The sequence below is a fragment of the Chelmon rostratus genome, chromosome 3, assembly GCF_017976325.1.
Source record: "Chelmon rostratus isolate fCheRos1 chromosome 3, fCheRos1.pri, whole genome shotgun sequence".
Lineage (NCBI taxonomy): Eukaryota > Metazoa > Chordata > Actinopteri > Chaetodontiformes > Chaetodontidae > Chelmon > Chelmon rostratus.
Genome location: NC_055660.1, coordinates 16,976,922 through 16,996,322, shown reverse-complemented (window position 1 = coordinate 16,996,322; position 19,401 = coordinate 16,976,922). Strand labels below are relative to the sequence as shown.

The window sequence follows — 19,401 nt, the reverse complement described above, 5'->3', positions numbered from 1 at the left end:
TCTATAAAGGTTCAGAATTTAAGGTACACAGCTCGTAAAACTCTTATTACACCAGGGCTGCAACTAACAGCTATTTTCAGTTCAAAGATTACTTTCTGGTTAAATCGACTAGTAGTCTGGCCTGTAAAATGCCAAGAAAACAGCAAAAAGAAGCGTATTACAATTTCCTCAAGCCTCAAGGTGACAAATTCAAATCAGCTTTTTTGTTTGACCGACCATCAAAAAGTCACAGATATACAGTTTACTATAACGTAAGCCAGAGAAAAGCAGAAAGACCTCACATTTAGGAGCCTGAAATGAGATTAGAGACAGAAAGTGGCCTGAATGACACATGAGAAAAGATGAAATGTGAAGTCAAACAGCCAAACATACACACACATCCACTGTAACTTTGCAGGTGATTCGGGTCATGAAAAAGTGGCTTTAAAGTACATTTGCCTGAGTGGAGTCCTGCTCTAGTATCTTCAGGGTCACAATGAACCTGATAGCTTTTCTGAACCACGGATAGAAAAAGCGTAAATGAGTGGATTCAAACAAGAATTCAAGTACAAGAGCCCGGACACAAGGGCCCAGGTCGAGATGTGGGTTGATATCTCCTGCCCTGCGAGAGAGGGGTAGAAATACGGACAGAAAGTTATCAGAAACACCAGTATGACGACACCCAGAGTCCTGGCCGCTTTTCTCTCACTTTTCTTTGAGGTGACTCTACCTGCACCGCCTGCGACCACTGCAGCACGAGACTGCAGCGCTCGAGCCTGAGACAGCGCCGCAACAAACACTTTCATGTACAGAATGAGGATGAGTGAACAGGGGACGATGAAGGTGAACACGAGGTCGATGGTTCCGGGGATGTAGTTGATGACCACCAGACACTCCCCGTGGCAGGAGCTGTGTCTGGCTGCCTGAGGTGCTCCTTCAACAGCAGCCCGTTGTAGAGGAGCGAGCAGGCCCAGCACAGGCACACACACACAGCCACTCTGCTGCGGGTGATTCTGCTGGGGTACTGCAGGGGGCAACAAATAGCCGCGTAGCGGTCCATGGATATGAGCACCATGTTCCCCACAGAGGCGGAGGTGAGGGTGAAATTCGTGAAGGAAGACAGAGCGCACATGAGGGCAGCCAGCAGGCCTCTATGAACCGCAGCGTTTCCACCGGCATCACCAGCAGCCCGACAAGCAGGTCGGAGATGGCGAGGGAGAGCAGGAGCAGGTTGGTGGGGGTGTGAAGCTGCCTGAAGTGGGAGATGGAGGAGATGACCAGCAGGTTGAGAGCCACGGTGAGCACGCTGATGCCGGAGAGCAGCGCGTAGAAGAGGACGGCCTGAGGGCGAGCGCGCTCTAAAACCCTGCAGGACGAGTTGAGGAGCTGAGGGTAGCAGAGCTCGACCCTTTCCTGGCCGTCCGTCCTACTCCATAGACGGAGTGCAGCTCACTTATCTCTAAGTGCGCTCCTCCTCAACTCCCCATTCGTCCTCCTCATCGCAGTCTGGGCTGCTATTGTCAGCCTTGTTTCTTTAATTTCTCCTCATCTTCCTCACCTCTCCCCTTGCTTATTCCTCCCTCCTTTCCCCCCCTTTAGTCCCACTGTTAAATGATGCAATATATCAGGAAAGCTTTACTGTTAAGGCTTTGTTAACATTTTGTTTAAGTCACATCAGCTCTCTCAAAGCCCTGAGGGGGTATTTGTCTGTTATCTGGTCATGTCAGTGATCAGCAGACATGAATTAATGCAGCCAGTTACAACGCAGCAACCTTACAGCAGTGGTTTTCTGACTTAGGGCATATCGCTCAAGTAGCTTTTTGCAACCACTCTTGTGGTTGTGTGCAAAAACATATTTAACAAGTACAAGCACAACTCTCTCACCACTCTGGTTGAACTGAAGTCTGCTGTGGAAATGTTATAGTGCAGTTGTTGGTGTGGTGATACTAATGTACCCAGGTTTGCTCTCTGAAACCTGCAGTTTTTGGCTTACAGCTGTGATAGGTGTTCGACTAATCACTTAAGTCATTTATGGATTAACAGGATTTGCTGCTTCTCTCTGTTTTATATCATTATATTTTTGGTTTTCTTCAGACAAATTGATAGGAGATATCAGCTCAGGCTCTGGGAAATTGCAGACGGCAGCTTGATACTGAATGGATTAAACAGCCAATCAATAAAACCAAAAAGATAATTGATGACGTGTGGACAAGGCCAAACTGTCAACCCTGAGATTAATGGATGATCCATTCTACCTCCTAGACCACAGCTTGGATGGGCATTAACTCATCCAGGACCCTTTTAGACTGGCAAGGCTGTGCTTGCTCAAAGGGCTGCGGGCAGATTCCCCTGTGGTCGCAGTCCAGGGTTCTCCTCCAGCTTTCCTTCACATAGTTTTACAGCCCAGGCCAACGTTCAGCTCCTCGTGGACTGGGACACATGTCACAGTGGGGAAAAGCACAGGGGTCAATGATCAGTTTCATGATATCTGAATTCCATTGTCATGACTTACTGGGACACTTGAATAGAACAGAGACGTAGCTCATGTTATTGGTAACATGTGCTTTTCCTGCTACGGCCAGTCAAACTATCTGCTATGACAAAGACTGACTGACTTGATTTAATAAAGCTGAGAAAACGTGGTCCTGTCAGCTCCACAGTGGTTTAAATACATCTGTTTATACTGCATCTACGGACTTTTAAAGCTGTGCTAGGTCGTTTATTTTTGCTGTCATTGGGCAAAAATTCTGTCATAATCTTTCATCTTATTGTAATTCAAATGATCTTAGAGAAAACTAGTCCTCTGCCCCTGCTCTGGGCTCCATTTACAGGCTTTAGAAAATGTAGCCCATGACGGGAGACTTTGACCAGTCACAGGTCATATCAGAGAGAGGGCGATTCCATTGGCTGTTCTTTAAATGCTGATGTGCGTTCACGTCCCTTCGGATGGTGAAAGCCTAGCCTTGCTTAGCCTGACCTATTGCCATGCTTCGTTTTAGCGCTGTGCCGGCACTGGAAAGAGTGAAAGTGAAAGCCTGATGTAATGATGACAAATTCTGAAGAAAATCCTGCAGAAATTTGCAGGACAAGACGTCCTTTGCCTACAATGACGTGTGGTACAACACACGTGTGTGTGTGTGTGTGTGTGTGCGTGTGTGTGTGTGTGTGTGTGAAGACATCCGGCCTTCACCATTTTGATTATTTGTGCTGTTGAATGTGAATCTAAGTTGTAGCGGTACATCCTCGACTTGGAATTGAGAAGAGATTTTCAGGAGTTAATGTCCAGTTATTAGCTGATTTTGCTGATTTGAAACTATAAATTTTACTCTCACTCTCCCTTTCAGCTCCCTTTCAGTTTCTCTCTGAGCCCCAAATTCAGTCGTATACGTGCTTATGTTCCCTTTTCTAACCATTTACCATGAAGCTGTTGGATCACAGAGAGTTGCATTTACTCCTTTCTGTATCTTTCTGAGTCTTTCTTTAATTCTTTAACATTATACCCAATTTTTAGTTCCGCTGCGGTTTCTTACTTTTCACTAACAAGAACATCCATGTTTGCTGCCCCCGCTGTGGTCATGGTTCAGGTGTGTAAAGGGTTGCTTCATGTGTTGATGTGAAAGTGTGCTTATTAACACCTTTGACTGGAATTCAGTTGTGGGTTGCCGCACACATTATTACAAGGTGTGAATCTGTCCCTCTGGTGCACAACACAGCAACTATCATGTTTGTGTTTTCATGTTGAAACTAATGTATCCTCTGAGGTACCGATGAGTTTGATGGGTTTGCCATAGATCCAGTCCACAGACGGTTGGATGTGAGTTTTTTATTTATTTTTAATTTTTATTTTACATGTTTCTGTTGTAACAGATGAGAAAAAATGTATCTGATGGCTGTAATTACTTGTTTTACTGAATGAAATTTTACATTAAAATGAATTACTATCTAATAAGATATGATAAATAGTTAAATATACTGGAGCTAATCAGTTGTAATTGGGGCGATTACACCACCAAGTCATCACTGTTTAACGGTGGTTAATTTAACACTCTCAGCTGAGAATGTTGTTATATATAAGTATATTTAATGCTATGTGGTCAAGCACCATTTGATCCAATTCAGATTTGCTTGTAATGAGTTGTGTGTCCATTACTGTGTTGCTACTTCTAAGTAGGGAATTCTAAACAAAATTTTAACCAATTAATCATACTGTTACTAGAGATTCGTCCTGATTTGACACAGTTTAAATTGATAATAGAACACACTTGATATTTATCAGTTCATTAATATTGTTAGCATATGGCACTAAACCCAGCTCCGTCGTCAAATAAACCTTTTGTTTTGTCCCTGTACTTAGCTCCAGTTGAGTGAAGCATTGAAGGCTTTGTTTTTTAATTGTAGTAATAAGTTGGTTTGTTGTAGATAAGTGTACCTGCCCCAAACCTGACAGTACTCCAGTACAAATACCTCAAATTTAAGGGATCAAAATTGAGCCGTAGTTTGCATTTCCTCTCACGGTTTATTGACCTTTTCTTTTTGTTGCGTTCACTCTGTGGTTGTGCTGTGGGGAAAAAGCTCTACCCTGGTTTCTCTAGGACTAAAAGCCTGTTTCAAAGCCCAGTCAGAAGCTGCATCAGGAGGATCCTCAGAACTATTGTAAGATGTCATGATCAACAATGTTAAACTTTTTAACAAAGTCTAAGCTGGAAATCTGTGAACTTAGCCTTTAATGATGCTTTTTTTTACTTACCAGCGCTGTTGATATCCTCTCAGACTTCCCACAAGTTCATGACAAGGCAGTGAACACTGGCAGAGCCTGATTACTTATTTGCTAACACAGAATAACTAAGAGTGTTTATAAGTTCTCAGTACATAATGACTTCATATGGAATTGATGACTAGTTCATTATTACCAGATTTGTCAGTTCTGTCCTTGATGTAGGCTATGAATTTATATCACACTGGTTGCCTGCATCATCAAAATGTCATTGCTCTCATCTTGTCTTGTCTCTTATGTAGTTTAGAAGTTTCAAGCAAGACATAATTTATTACATTTATTTATTATTATTACAAAAAAATAGTCTTCATCATTAACAACTGATATAATCTTGAATAAAGCATTATCGCACAATTGACTTAATGATTTATTTGTTTGCATCAAAAATCCTTTACAGGATGCAAATAGTCATAAAACATTCATGTTTAGTTTAATTTTTGCATCAATATATGATAATTTGCTCATCGTTGAAAGTCCAGTCATGTACTGTAGGAAATGCAGTCATCATCATACAGGATAATTCTCATCAGTGATGTGCTGCTGCCATCTGTTGATGATGAATAACAGCTGATCCAGAGGTGCCTCACATTGAGAACATGTTAGATCTGTTCCTCTTCATCCATCTGATAACCAAACCTGCACCGACACTCCGCCTCTCTTTTTGGGCTCTGCTGCAGTGGTTATGAGGCTCATCAGACACTAGGTGGCCCTGTTGGTAAAGGAGTTGGCACTTCTGTGGCTTTAACAACTTGCAGCACTTTGCTCCTAGAAATCTTACTCAAAAGAGACCCAGTTTAAACATGTCATCAAGTGCATGGAAAGACATTTCTGGACACTAGTTTTATGTTTGGATACTTTATGTTTCTTTAAGTTTTTTTGCAACACTCTGATTTTTACCTCCCCAGTGAAGTTCCAGTTGTACGTCACCCAGACTGCTCATAACAATACAGTATTTTGTACTGAGCGGCCTGTGCTGGATAAAGTCTAAAGAAGAAAATTTATAACTCACATTATGAGGTGAATTACAAAATGTGCAGTAGACAAACTGTAGAGCAAAACTTCCGACCTCTTAGTTTTATTAAGTGACAATATGTTGTGTGAAAATGATTATTTAAATTTAATGCTTGAAACATATCAAATGGATTAACACAAATTATTCTCTGATCAATCGTAATTACTCTTTTTGTATTGTTTTTATTATTATACATCACTTCACACTTTACATACACATACATGTGCTGCAGTCTCTTTGTAACCATATGTCTTATATTTGTTCTGATGTCTTGACTGGTATAGAGAATTTTGTGTGCAGCGTAATCAGCCTCAATTGTCAAATCCCGGACACCTGAGGTGCGACAGCCACCGTGGCCTTGTTTGTTTTTTAATATTGGTGCGATCATACTGTAGAACAAGCAATGAATGCTGAGAGGGAATCAGAATTGAACTGGGAGAGAGACAGATGGCGTATTCTTAGCGAGCGTGGATAGGTTAAATTCTTCAGCGGCAAAAGGGCGATGTCGCTTAGAAGACGAGGCCTCAGCTCTGCTGAGCCAGAGGAGGTGATTGAAGGTCGGGTAGAAGAGGAGAGCTGTACAGGAGCTACTGAGTAAAGGACTTGTAAGGACAGATCCTGCTGCAGTGTGTCAATCTTTGAGCTACAGTGTACAATGTATCCCTGGAGACTTTGTACCTTTGGTTGCCTTCATTTACTTCAGTTTATTGATTAAATTCACTGGCCTGTTCAGACTAGAATGAGGGTCTTCATTTTCCTGTTAAATGAAGGGTTGCATCGTCAAAGGCCTCCAGCACTGGGCATTTTGATGTCACTGAGATCACAATCAATACATGAATGAGTCAGCCTGCTCCCCCTGAAAGTCTGTATTTGTGTAAAAATAAGTATAATATTTAACATCTGATGAGGAACAGACACTCAGAGCTTTATTTAATTAATCTCCAAAACTGTACCCCAAACTTTAACCAAAACAACTTATTCTAACGACACCAAACAACTAAAAGAAAAAAAAAAATACACATTTGTAGTTAAAGTTAATGGCCGTGAGAAAACCCTGGAGACACTAAGCTTTGTTTATGGTGATCACCAGTGTCTGTTCGTTTTCCTTTAACCACGCCGTGATCACTCTGCCTCAAATAAGACAACATCAAAGCTTCAAATCCACAGTCGGTTGAAATGTTTCTGAGCAAGAGCGAAGTGCGGTGGGAGCCTGTGGCGTCACTGTATTTATGAATTTGACAACTTTCAGAAAGAAATGTCGGTTTGCATTGGTTTTATTATGAAACTGTGAAAACAAAACAAAGGAATCCTTTTAAATATTTTCACCAGTCACTAAAAACTGAAACATTTCTGTTTATTGTATTTTTGCTCCTTTTCATTGATATTTTGGTCTTTCCCTCAACCTCCAAAACTCACTTTACCAATTGCAACCAATTTCCTGCAAAATAGTTTTGGTACTCTCGGGTAACTGTAGGGGATTTTTCTTGTGCAGCACATGCCAGGAAAACCTTAAAACGCAAAGGACTAAAAGGTCCTTAAATTACCATTAACAGCCCTATCTGACTCATCTAGACTTTTCAGTTCAAAATATAAACAAGGATACACAAACAGGATATTTGAATGTAAAACCACATTTCACAAGCTGTGGCAACCTGTACATAAATATATAATTAACAAAAATAACAAATTTGAATGTGTGAAATGGTAAAATCTTCAGAATGTCTCATAAACACACACACACATAGAATAACATGCCCACACTTTAACATGCCTGGTTTCACCCAGTTTTTCTTCCACGCACAGCAGCCTAATTGATTCTCATTTTAATTATGTTGACCCAGACTGCGTCTCTCTTCTTCACTGACAACAAAACCAGCGCAGGCCGGCAGTCTGCCTCTCACACTGTGAGGATGACACCTCCGTCTCCTAACAGAGGAGCGAGTGGAGGATCCACTTTGATGTCACTCCCCCGCAAAGGAAAGGTCAAAATAATAAATGTAGGCCCAATTGATGGGTTGGCAGGGGGGCGCAGGGGGTTTCAGTGCTGATTTTTGGCCGAGTGCTCCCCTAAAGGCATAATGAATTCATACAGTCAGCCACAGCCAAAGAGGAAAACAGCATGGGTCCTCTTTCCATGAAAAGGTTGATCTAAATCTGCAGACGAGCCTGGCTCCTTCTTCCCACTCATTCTCCAACACATCGCTCTCTGCTCTCTTTCTCTCGCTCTCTTAAACATACGCTTGTTTCACACACACACACTCACACGTATGAATATATATACTCAAAAGTATCTCTGTCTTTCTGTCTGACACACACCTCTGCATATGCATCACCTCCTCCACACCTTCACTGAGAGAAATGAACCGCATCACCATGGATCAAAAACCCCTCAGTAAGTGTCTCCACCTAACTCTTCCTCACAGCAGGACGTCTTTCATTCAAGAGTCAATAACCCAGAAATGCACAAATGCTTGAATATGTCTTTGAAGATTTCTCAAGTCATCTATGTCAGGGTATCTGTTAGTAGGCTAAAGGTAACTGAGCTACACCATGTCTGCAGGCCTCTGACCTTCTGTCCATCATTACAAGGTCCAGTTTTGCAGCTGGAGGACTTAATTTTAAATGATAGAAAACAGCCCAACCGTCACAAAAATCTAAGTCTGATGAGGCTGAATTAAAAGTAAATGAGAATGAATGATTAAATTATACAAAAGACATCAAGAGTATTTGCTTTGCATCTATAGGTATTACCATTGCAAATTCACAGGAGCTTTATTGTGAATAAATATCAAACATACAATTCAGTGTGAAGTCTTTTAGTAAGTAGTAATACCTCATATTAAAAATACTCTGTTACAAGTGAAAGTACTCAATTCATAATGATACTTGGGAACAAGTACACAGGTATTAGCAGCAAAATGTACTTAAAGTATCAAAAGTTACAGCGTTTATAATGCAGAATGGAGTTATATTAATACTGACAGATCAACATGCGATCAGAATTTTAACTTTACTTCATTTGAACTGCAGTACTTTACATAAACTGTTTTATATATTATATATTATATACAATAATATAAATGTCATCTTATTTTACGAGTGAGTCATATGTTTTGTTTTCTCAACTTTAAGTTAAACTATTTAGCATTTCAGCAGTATAAAAACATGTAATAAACAGCTTATAACACACTATAATGTTGTTGTAACCAGATATAAGTCTTTATTAAAGCTTTTGTCGACAACTAGAATGCCTCTCCTGAGCAACCCTCAAGTGGAGGTTGCGGTAACAGATGAATCGATGATAATATAGCTGCAATAATATAGGCTACGTAAATAAAGTATTCAAAGGAGACGTTGTAGCATCTTGTAAACCATCTATTAAATGGTTTGGTATTACGTACTGATTAGGAATGCTAAGTGTGAGAGGAGTGTCACCATAGCCAGTCAGTAGGCCTGTGGCTGTCAAGTAAATGCAGTGTTGTAAAAAGCACAATTTGTCCCTCTGAAATGTAGTGAAGTAGAAGTAAGAATGTAAAAACTCCAGTACACTAGAAGTACATGTACATAGGTTTCCCTCCACCTCTGAGGTCAGCCGACACATGTGATGCTGTGCTGTGGTGTACAAACATCTTTTCAGCCAATTTAAAGGCTCTTTAAGTGGAAAATGAAGGGAAATATTGACAAATCTGGGGGGTTGGACTCATAAAAGTAACCTAATTAAGAAAGAAAGTACATCAAAATATCCCCAAATAGTTCCCAACACGGAATAACTTGTTGCTTTTGGCAGTGTATTTTTAGTTTGGGTTGACCAGGACCCATTGATGAGACAGGGCTTCGTACTACTACTGTATTTATGTTGTTTTGTTGGTTATAATTGCGTCTTGGGCTTGTATTTTATTGATCCTATCAGTCCTGAGTTTCCATGTTTCAAATGCGCTTAAATTCTTTGCAGCTGTTAAATGACTGTGTTTAACCAACCGGACCTTTTGTGTGTGTGTGTGTGTGTGTGTGTGTGTGTGTTTGTGTTTCCACTCCAAGACAAAACTAGACCTCGAGGTCCTGTCTTACCGCACTGATGACAAACGCTCAGATGAACCGAGATATGATTTTTTTTTTTTTCCACCGACGAAACGCAATTTCCTGATGAGCCACACTTGAGCTGTGCGCTCAGTGTGAGCTGCCAGTTTCCTCCGGAGGACGGAGCCGCTCCAGGCTCGATTACATGCGCAGTCCTGCCGTGAATCACGCATCACCACGGCAACCGGCGTTCACACCGAGTCCCCGTCAGCATCAGTGCGGTCCGATCCCAGCCACGGGCGAGCGGAGAGCACGGAAAACCACAGTAAGTTTCTATCCTCTTTCCTGCGTTCAGCGTGTCCCTTCGTTTGCGCATTAGACAGATGTGTTTGCGGATCAAGAGAGCCTGTGCGCCTGCGGAATGTCGCGAGAATATCCACCTATTTATCTGTGTATCTATCCAGAGATGCTGTATTTCTTCACACGATGAAGTGGTTTATCGCAGGTAATCCGCTGGCGTGCTTTAAGGGATGGACGGACAAGCATCACATCTGTATTCGGGTGTTACAGGGGACCGCATGCCTCTGTGACAGGCTTTACCTCCACGTTACATAAAAGGCAACAATTACGCGTCCGCTGATTGTCCTCGCAGCTTAAGGCTGCAGTCATTAAGTCCGCAACTCATTAAAACAAGCTTCATTACGCAGAGAAAACGCACAATATGAGCCGTGTGTAGAAGCGCTCTTCGCGGGGTGGGATGATACGTAATTTAGATGTGTAATCAGATAGAAAACTGTTGTTTTTTTCAGCAGCCCTCAGCCAGTCTCTTGTGTGGCTGTCGTATCTCTGCTCCATGATTCCTGGTTCTGCCTCCTGTATCATCTTGTCGCAGCTGTCTTCAATGCAGCAAGTTCGGATATGCATGACCAGTGAACCCTGAAGAACTTGAGAGGCGCAGACACAAGCAGCCCACTGTTAGCTATTCATGCCACAGCATGCCCTCACCTTTAGAAAGCTACCTACCTGTCTGGCTGCTTGATAGATATATGTCAGATGTAGATGATGAGTTAAACTGCCATGTTTGTGGCATAAACAGTTTTACAGTGGACGAAATGTGCATCCTGAAGATGTCACTGGCAGCTCTGGTGGAGCTGCTGGATGCGTTTCCTGTCAAAGTGAGGGGAACACAGCAACACCCGCTCATTAGTTCATCACACATTCAGGATGATTCATCGTACCCACACTTCTCTCCAACTGTGGGGAGGAAACATGGTGGTCAGCACAGATGACCACTTAAGCCACCCACTCACCAAAGGACACCAACGACTGTGCTGTAGTCTTGAATAACAGTCAAGATCCTTTTTTTTCTTCTTCTTCTGTAAAAATCTGCTCTTAAGCTGCTTAAAACATGAGAAGATTCTGCGTCTTCGTCCTTTACGCAGTTCAAAGGTGATTATTTTGCATCAGTAATGATTCGTAGGCCTGGTCCACTGTCCAGAATTTCTGCAATTCTTTTTTTTTAAATTCTTTTTAATTGAAAATGTTTAATGAGAGTATGTTGTAGAGTTTCTCAACCAACACTAAAGCCTTAAATCAAAAGTCCAACGTTCATTTTAATGTCAGTGTTATAATGTAATACTCCCACTTATGAGAGTATGTACTTTCTTCCTTCTGCAGAGCATGTATTCACAGTGGATGTGTCTGGCGGCCTCAGTTAATGCTCCCGTATCTCCTTTATCAGGAGCACATTTCCTGTGCATCAGGGATTTCTCCTGCAGCATAAATACTGTAGCTCTTTGCCTCCTGCTGTGTGTAGCATCATTGTGAGTCATTGGCGTCAGCGGGCCCCGTGAGGTCCTTGGCCGAGGGAAGGTGTTGTGTTGCACTGTGTGAATGAGATAAGTGGCTCCTCACCTCTTCCCTCCACATTTAGATGATCATTTGATCATCGAGGAGGGAAACAGAATCGTTATGTGAGCACAGAGGCGTTCAGCGTCGTGTTTGTGGCAGGCTACATTCACGCTTTGATTGCAAACATTAAAGATGAGAGTTTGGAGGAAGAGATGGGGCTGAGATATACGAGGCTAATCATACACAGTAGTTCTGAAACATGTTTACTCCAGACAAGTGGGTTGGATAAACAGCAGGATAGCAGGCTTCCCTATGAAGATGGTTGCAAAAGCCCGAAGTCATTTAAATATGCCTTCAATTTTAGCCACATGATTATAATTCCACCTACCATAACCTCACTGAATTATTCAGCTGGTAAAGAAATAGTTTCACATTTTGGTAGTTTATTTGCTTTCTTGCTGAGATGAGAAGACTGATACTGTTTCATTTTCTAATCAGTGCAGTGTGAAACTACCGTGAGCAATTAGTTACCTTAGCTTAGCATAAAGCCGGGGTTTTAGCACAAAGCCCGGGCTTTATGCTAAGCTAAGGGCAAACAGGTATCCTGGCTCTCGTAGAAAAATCCACCGACCAGTATCTCTTAAACTCACTAAGCCTATCTTGTTTGTTTAATCTATAATCTGAAGTGTAAGATCCACGTGTGTTTTGACGGAAGCTTGTGTGCTGCATAGAAAGTCACTGCATGCTATCACACTCACAATAGCAATGCTAACATGCTGATGTTCAGCAGGTAAAATGTTTCCTCTGTCACTATCTTTAAGTATTTGCATGCACACATTTGCTAATTAGCACAAATGACAAAGTACAACTACCAATTGGAACATCATTAGTTTTAGAGGCATTTAGTTATGAACCATCGTAAGTTACTACAATTCATCCTTAGGGGGACATCAATCATTGCACTCCAATAGCAGTTGAGACGTTTCACAAAAAAACTCAACTTCATGGTGGCGCTAGAGGAAAATTAAGGAGATTAAAAGTCATTGGGATTCATCCTCTTAGCTCCATGAATGTAATTTCTGGCAGTATCAGTAATATTCTTTTATTCTATTTTTCGTTTGCTGTGCTCTACATTAATCACATCCTGTCCTGTTTGTCCTCATCACACTGTCATATTCCTCATGTTCTTTCGTGTCCTGGCAGGAGCTACAAGCAGCACTGTCACATTTGATTACAAAGCACACAGTCTGAGTCAGTCTGACCTGAGCTGTCTGTCCCCGCTCTCCAGATCTGTCCAGGCATATTCAGGCAGTCGAGCAGCCATGGTGAAGCTGGGCAGCACTCTGTCTGATAAGCTGGAGAAGCAGCCGTCTGCGGACGATGGCTTTGATAACATCCCCCTCATCACACCCCTGGAGGTCAACCAGCTCCAGCAACCATTCGCAGAAAAAGTAAGTACGACCTATTAGGGCTGTGTTTGTGAGTCTGTTTATGTGCCTGCCTGTTTGTTTTCTTCTAAAGTACTGCGTTTCAAAGTTGTATGCTGACCATAACAATCCATGCATTACAAAAATAGCCAGCGGATCATGACTGGCTGCAGAACACGTCTGGACAAACACAGTGAATGGGTGTACTTACCTTCTAAGCACAAGCTGTAATACTGAAACTTTCGTATTTACCCTCTTACCTCCTGTCCCAGGTTAAAACCTGGGCATCAGCCCACACAATGCAAGCACCGTAATAGCCTGAACAATTATATTTTGGCTGGATTATGTACTCAGCAGCAGAGGATGTTCCACAGCCTGATTAGATGTTGCTGAAATATTAACATAAAATACGCTTTGTAGTTCCAAAATGTCTTTCTGAGACATCGATTAAAACTGGCTGCTTTTGCAAATGATGCTTGTGTTCTTTTAGACATGCAAAATTGTATTTTTCAGTAGATACTGGATCACAGAACCTGTGATGAACACTGGGGACAACCTCATCCATCAACCACAAAGTTAAACAAATAATGGTGAATTAGGAGTTCTCAGGGTTTTTTTTTTCTTCAGAAGAGTCACAATGACGGTGCATTGTTTCTGCTGCAGGTCATTGTGAGGACATCAACACAATATCAGCTGCAGCAGAAGAAGAAGAACAAACTGTATGTGCCCAGCATCAAGAAGCTGAATATCAACTTCTACAGTGATGTTTCAGATAAAGCCAAGGTACAGCAACCAGATGTCTCGAAACTGGCTCCAGTCCTCATTAAAAGATAATTCTAGAGATACTTGTATTTTTATTGTGGTCAACAAATCTAGACTAAAACCAACAATGGATTTGTCGCACTTGCAAGTATGGACTGCGTATCCAAACCCTGATACAGTTTATTCAGCTGCATTAGTATGCAAAAGCTATTGAAGTCCGAATTAAGTCACGTTTAGTCATCCATTGTTGTAGCCTAGAATAATGTCAACATTTAAATGTATTGTTATTAGTTTTGTATAATTAATTCTTCTCGCTCGTCTGGAGGGAGGTGTCTTTGTTTGGTGTAACCGGTGTAACACTGCAAGAATGATGGCCACAGTAAACAAACTTCCGCTGCAGCCTACATGTCCTGGACAGACAGCCTGTTAGTGAAGAGCATTGCAAGGACCACATCAGAATCTAACCGGATGACATTTCCAGGTGTGCTACCATGAGGCTGTGTCACCGGTGAATGCTTGTTGCTTGATCAACAAGCTCAAGAGCAGGACTATCATGTCCTGTCGTGTGCCATCATAAAACCAAATGGTTGGTCCAGGACACAAATGGTCGCTCCGAACCCTCCAGCCAGTGACATCACTCATCCAGTGCCATCTTGACCGCCAAGAGTTCCCGCTCACCAGCAACGTAGTTCCTTTCGGTGGGTGTTTCTGGAAAGCACAAGGATGAAGCTTCTGGTCTGTGCCAGAACATTGCGATGACACTGCACCAGCTCCGGTGTTAGAGCCATTTTTTGGGTTATGTGTATTTGTGTTTATTTTTTGTTCATTGTCTGGAAGCCACAGTAGGGGGCGCTCTGCACTGTGGGGGCAGAAATTATTAAATAGAGTAAGAGGTAATTACTCAGCAGGTGTGCTGCTGAATGAGAGAGAGCAAACAGTTTTTTGACCGTCACGTCACGTCACGTCGGCTCGTGTTTGTCGACTTTGTTTATGCGTTGTGGCAAATTATGTGAGCCTATTTGTTTGTATGCACAGTTCAGTACCGGCGCATAGTGTCAAGAACGTAAATCTATAAATAAATGTGGATGATTGCAAAGGAGTGTTGGATTCATTGGACCCGGAAGACGACGGACACGTCAATTACTAATTCCAGCAGGTAGCAGCAGCCCCTCAGTGGCTTAGGTTTGTTTTTGTAGTTTTTGTTGAGAACAAGTCACTATATCCGGTGTCGGCAGCATCCACCTCAACCACAAACTGGAGTGCAGGACCGGGGTTGATGTGAACAAACCCTTAAGTCTAGAGAATGCAGTGGTTGTCTGCGATGACCAGGATAATGGTGAGGAAGGAGAAGTCAGCCTGGTTAAGGGGGCCACCACCTTGCTATAGTCCCGATGAAACATCGATAGAAATTGGCAAATTGTTGCCTTCACCTGTGCACTATCAATTACAAAGCCCCAAAAAACTGACAGAGGAGGAGTGAAACTTACATTTTTTTTGGCTTTGACGAATAGATTGTTCACCAGCAAGCTCTGCAAAACCTGCTGGATGTAGGCCTCCATGTTCTCCCTTTCGAGATGTGACAGGTAGAGGCAGGTAGAAAGACAGCTAGTTCCTTACTGAACATGTCGCTGAGGTCGTGGTAATACAGTGGCACTGTGGACAAATCTGGTGGTTTTATTGACCTGGTGACTGAAGAGACTCTCTCACGAAATGGACCGGATTGCAGACAGTGAGATAAACAGAATGGACTCTAAGCAGAGCTCTTTTTGTTAGTCCAGTCAGCCTGGGGGTCTCGAGCCAGGGAAAACCAAGAACTAAAGGGGTGTAAGGTGCAGATATGATACACAACCTACTCAGAATGGTTACCTGACAGAATTATAATGACCAGTATTGTGTGGGGTTGTACCTCAGCCAGAAAACTGCCGTTTAGGCTGTTAGCTGTGATCAGGGTTGAAAACAGCTCCAGCGGTAATCCACACTGTTCGGCCATTTCCTTGTCGATAAAGTTGTCCTCTGCCCAGAATCTTTTGGCTGCACAGGGAAATTTAGTATGCGGTGTCCCAAGTCTCCGCAATACAAATACAAACCTACCTGTCTGCGACTCTGCCTCTCCTCATGAGACAGTCGGACTCTCACCAGCTGCACGGATTCCTCTTCCGGGATGGTGACGGCACAGAGCACAGGAAAAACAGATGACAAGTGATTTATGGAGCAGATATGAGTTCTGTAGCAGAAAAATAAAGGAAATGATCTAATTTGGCTCAGTTGGACTTGAAAAACATAACAACGAGCCTAACCATTGCATTGGCTAATGTGCTCCAGCATTACCATGAACACAAACACTGTTTATCATCATCCTCCCACATACATCGTCCTGTTGCCGAAAAGACTCACCAGAGCACCAAATGTGTATTAATGTGCCCCAGCAAATGCACTGTATTCTCCTGTTTGAGTGACATTTGCTAAATATTACAGTGCCCAGCTGTTTTAGGAAATGATTTAGCCTTTTTGAAAATATTAAATTTTATATTAGTTATACGTTTTTTTTTAACATCTACACCTTCAGTAGGAGCCAGTGGCAGAGTTAGGAAGTCATGAAGTATTGAGAGATGGACTAACGTGTTGCTGGTTGATCTCTTCGTAGGATTTGTTGACAGTAACAAAAACCTGTTGCCAGCCTCATCCTTAAAGTACTGAAGTTATATACTTCTACTACTACTACCCAAGTGGTGTAAATGTACATGTGTGTCTGTTGCTCAGATCACAGGTCTGATCCTCATCACTTTGGCCTTCCTGACCAGCCTGCTCCTCCTGCTCATGTACAAAGCCATGTGGTATGATCAACTTACCTGCCCAGAAGGTTTCATCCTGAAGGTAGGTAGTGTACACACACACACACACACACACACACACACACACACACACACACACACACACACACACACACAGATACATAAATGTGGATTTACGTGATTTAGGGCGAGTGAGCAAATCTAAATATCTTGGCCATTGTCTTCCTGCAGTACAGCAGAGACCAGCAGAAGCAGCTCATATCAGAATCTTGTCCTTGGATATCACAGACTTCTTATTGCATTACCCAGGCTGAAGAAGACTGTGCGACACCCACTCAAAGGGTACTTAAACAGTCCGCAATGCTTTGTTTCTCGTCACAACCATTACATCAGTCACTTCTGGACAATTCTCTGAAAACGGGAGCTGGAAACCCAAACTCATTATCTCCCAACGACACCTTGGAGGCACCGTGTAGCGAGCCAGCGCTGCCACGCATGTTAGCTAAAGAGCCTGTCTCAGAGAAAGAGAAGGAGAAGGAGGGAGAGGGAGCGATGGAGCCCGCTTTCTGGTCAGGCAGAGATTGGGACGCCCGCCTGTGAATCGGAGGGGTCTTTAATTAGGGCTGAGCGTGACTAAACTGTGATTAAAGGCTTAACAGTGAGGGGGGAAGCAAGGAAGGGAAGGGGGGAGGTGGGGGGGCCTTCCGGCAAGGCTTTTGAAGTTTTTGCCGGTTACAGTTGCTTTCAGCATTTTTCCCGGCTAATGCGTTGTCAGAGACATAAAAAGAGGAGTGAGGATGGAGGGAGGCGTAGTCACTGCTGTGCTTTTGAGAGGTTTGACTCCTCGCTGCGAGGGAAGGTCAGGTAGTGGATCCTCCGACGGGAAACGCCCGCGAGGTCAGCACAGCTCAGTGGGCTCTTTCCAAAACATAACATCAACAGGATGGACGTTCAGTTTGTTTGCTTGAAGTCACCCACACCGTCTCGTACACAGCCGCTCTCTAAAAACAAGTGTGAGTTTAATTACAGATGCTCTTTTCCCCTAAGCGAGGGCTCGTGCTTAATGCACTTCTCTGGACACAGCTGAGTGAGTGGTGTATTAGTGCTGTAATTTTTTTTTTTTGTCTGTGCACTAGGATGATGAAGAACTCCTCCTTGGAGGCACTTTAACTACCCGGATCTGATTTGTAGACACATTAAAGTGCATATTAGTGAAGGACAACTCTCTTTATACTGACTCACTTTCATTTTTCTCCCTTGTCTCTCAGTGCTGAAGAGTTGTAGCAGACCTTACATGTGAATATGCTATGCCTGTGTTTCTGTCTCCCAAGGGTGCAAACAGTGCATCTTCCACTCTTTAATAATCAACAGTTTGTGATAAAGACTTATCAGTTTTGTTGTTTAAGTGGGTTGTAAAGCATTTGTGCATCATTTTCTGCTGTTCAGGCAATTTCTTTCACACTCATGCCGGTTGTCCATTGCAAGAACTGAAAGGTCCGGTATGTATGATTTAGTGGCATCCAATGGTGAGGTTACAGATGGCAACCAACTGAACACCCCTCGCCTCACCTTCCCCATGGCGATACAAAGGTGCTGTCTGAGAGCCAGTGTTTTGTTTGTCCATTTTCAGCTATTGTAGAAGGTGAAGGTAATTATACACTAAGGAAAACATAATTATCAATGTTATATTCCATTTCAGCCAATAGATCCCCCTAAATCCCACAGACTGGACCGTGAAATATCTGTGACCTGAAGTGTTCATTATCCTTAACGAACTTTCAATGCTTCAGAGTTCAGTTCTTCTTTGCATTTTAATTATGTTTTAAAAACAGGTAGTTAGAAATACAAGCTACTCACTTGGCCAAAACAGCATCCGCTGCATCTGATCACCTTGTTGTTTATGCTGAAGTGTGGTCCCTGATTTTCTGTGATGTGGCCCTCAGCTTTCCAAACACTGCATGTTCCTATGACATCGTCATTTGTTAATCGTTAACAGAAATAATGATGATGTATTGTAGCATTTTGTCATCTAAATTGAAACAAACGGATGCTTTTGTGTGTCGGTCATAACAGCAGAAGCACTGCACCCCGGCAGCTCTCGAGATGTACTACACAGAGCAGCGGCAGGAGCAGCAGGAGCCAGGCCTCCACGGCAGCAGCAGCACCGGGCTCTACACCGCCCTCAGCCACCTCAGCCAGGTGAAGAGGACGGGCCCCGAGCTGCCACCACCGTGGTTACCAGTCATCAGCGCTCTGAAGGAGGCCGAGCTGGCCAAGCAAGGCGGCGAGCCGATGAAAGGAGTGCTGGAGGGAGAGGAGTGACGGGGCTGACAGAAATGCAGGTGTTAGAGGAGGAAATGATGATGGGGAGGTAGCGTGGGTTATTTTTGGACCGTTTGTGTGTGTGTTCAGGATATATTTTTTTCTCTTCCTGCGTTCAGCCCTTTGAATCACCTCTTCATACTGGTGCTCCAAAACCTTACAGGTGTACTGAAAATTTAAATTAGCCACATAAACCACAAGTTTAGTCAACCTCAATGCAGTTCCATTCATATTTAATACAAGCTAATACCCAACTGTGGTAGTCTGTGTGTGTGCGTGTGTGTGTGGTGAGATGTTGAGGTTAGAGGCAAGAATGTTATTGTGTTGGAGAATGTGCCTGACTTTTACAGTGTTACTGAGTCATGACTAAACTCTGCCATCTGCATGTGTCTGTGTGTGTGTGTGTGTGTGTGTGTGTGTGTGTGTTCATCCCGTACGCTATAGATGCTCTCATAAATGTGTGTG

General features: G+C 42.9%; 1 protein-coding gene and 1 pseudogene across 1 annotated transcript; one reads left to right on the top strand and one right to left on the bottom strand.

The window, feature by feature from the left end:
• Positions 1 to 423: 423 nt before the first annotated feature.
• On the bottom strand, positions 424 to 12,957 carry LOC121604518 (annotated as a pseudogene).
• Positions 10,079 to 18,936, top strand: caly (calcyon neuron-specific vesicular protein). The gene is made up of 5 exons (XM_041934395.1): positions 10,079 to 10,107; positions 12,922 to 13,084; positions 13,724 to 13,843; positions 16,583 to 16,696; positions 18,688 to 18,936. Exons 2-5 carry the CDS (start codon positions 12,956 to 12,958, stop codon positions 18,934 to 18,936), a joined length of 612 nt encoding a protein of 203 aa, XP_041790329.1. The 5' UTR covers positions 10,079 to 10,107; positions 12,922 to 12,955.
• The last annotated feature ends 465 nt before the right edge of the window (positions 18,937 to 19,401 follow it).

Bases quoted from the DNA above. Each gene is read 5' to 3' on its own strand.
- caly (XM_041934395.1), top strand. From the start codon at position 12,956: ATGGTGAAGCTGGGCAGCACTCTGTCTGATAAGCTGGAGAAGCAGCCG. The intron at 13,085-13,723 runs GTAAGTACGACC...TTTCTGCTGCAG, and splicing joins AGCAACCATTCGCAGAAAAA to GTCATTGTGAGGACATCAAC. The intron at 16,697-18,687 runs GTAGGTAGTGTA...CGGTCATAACAG, and splicing joins CAGAAGGTTTCATCCTGAAG to CAGAAGCACTGCACCCCGGC.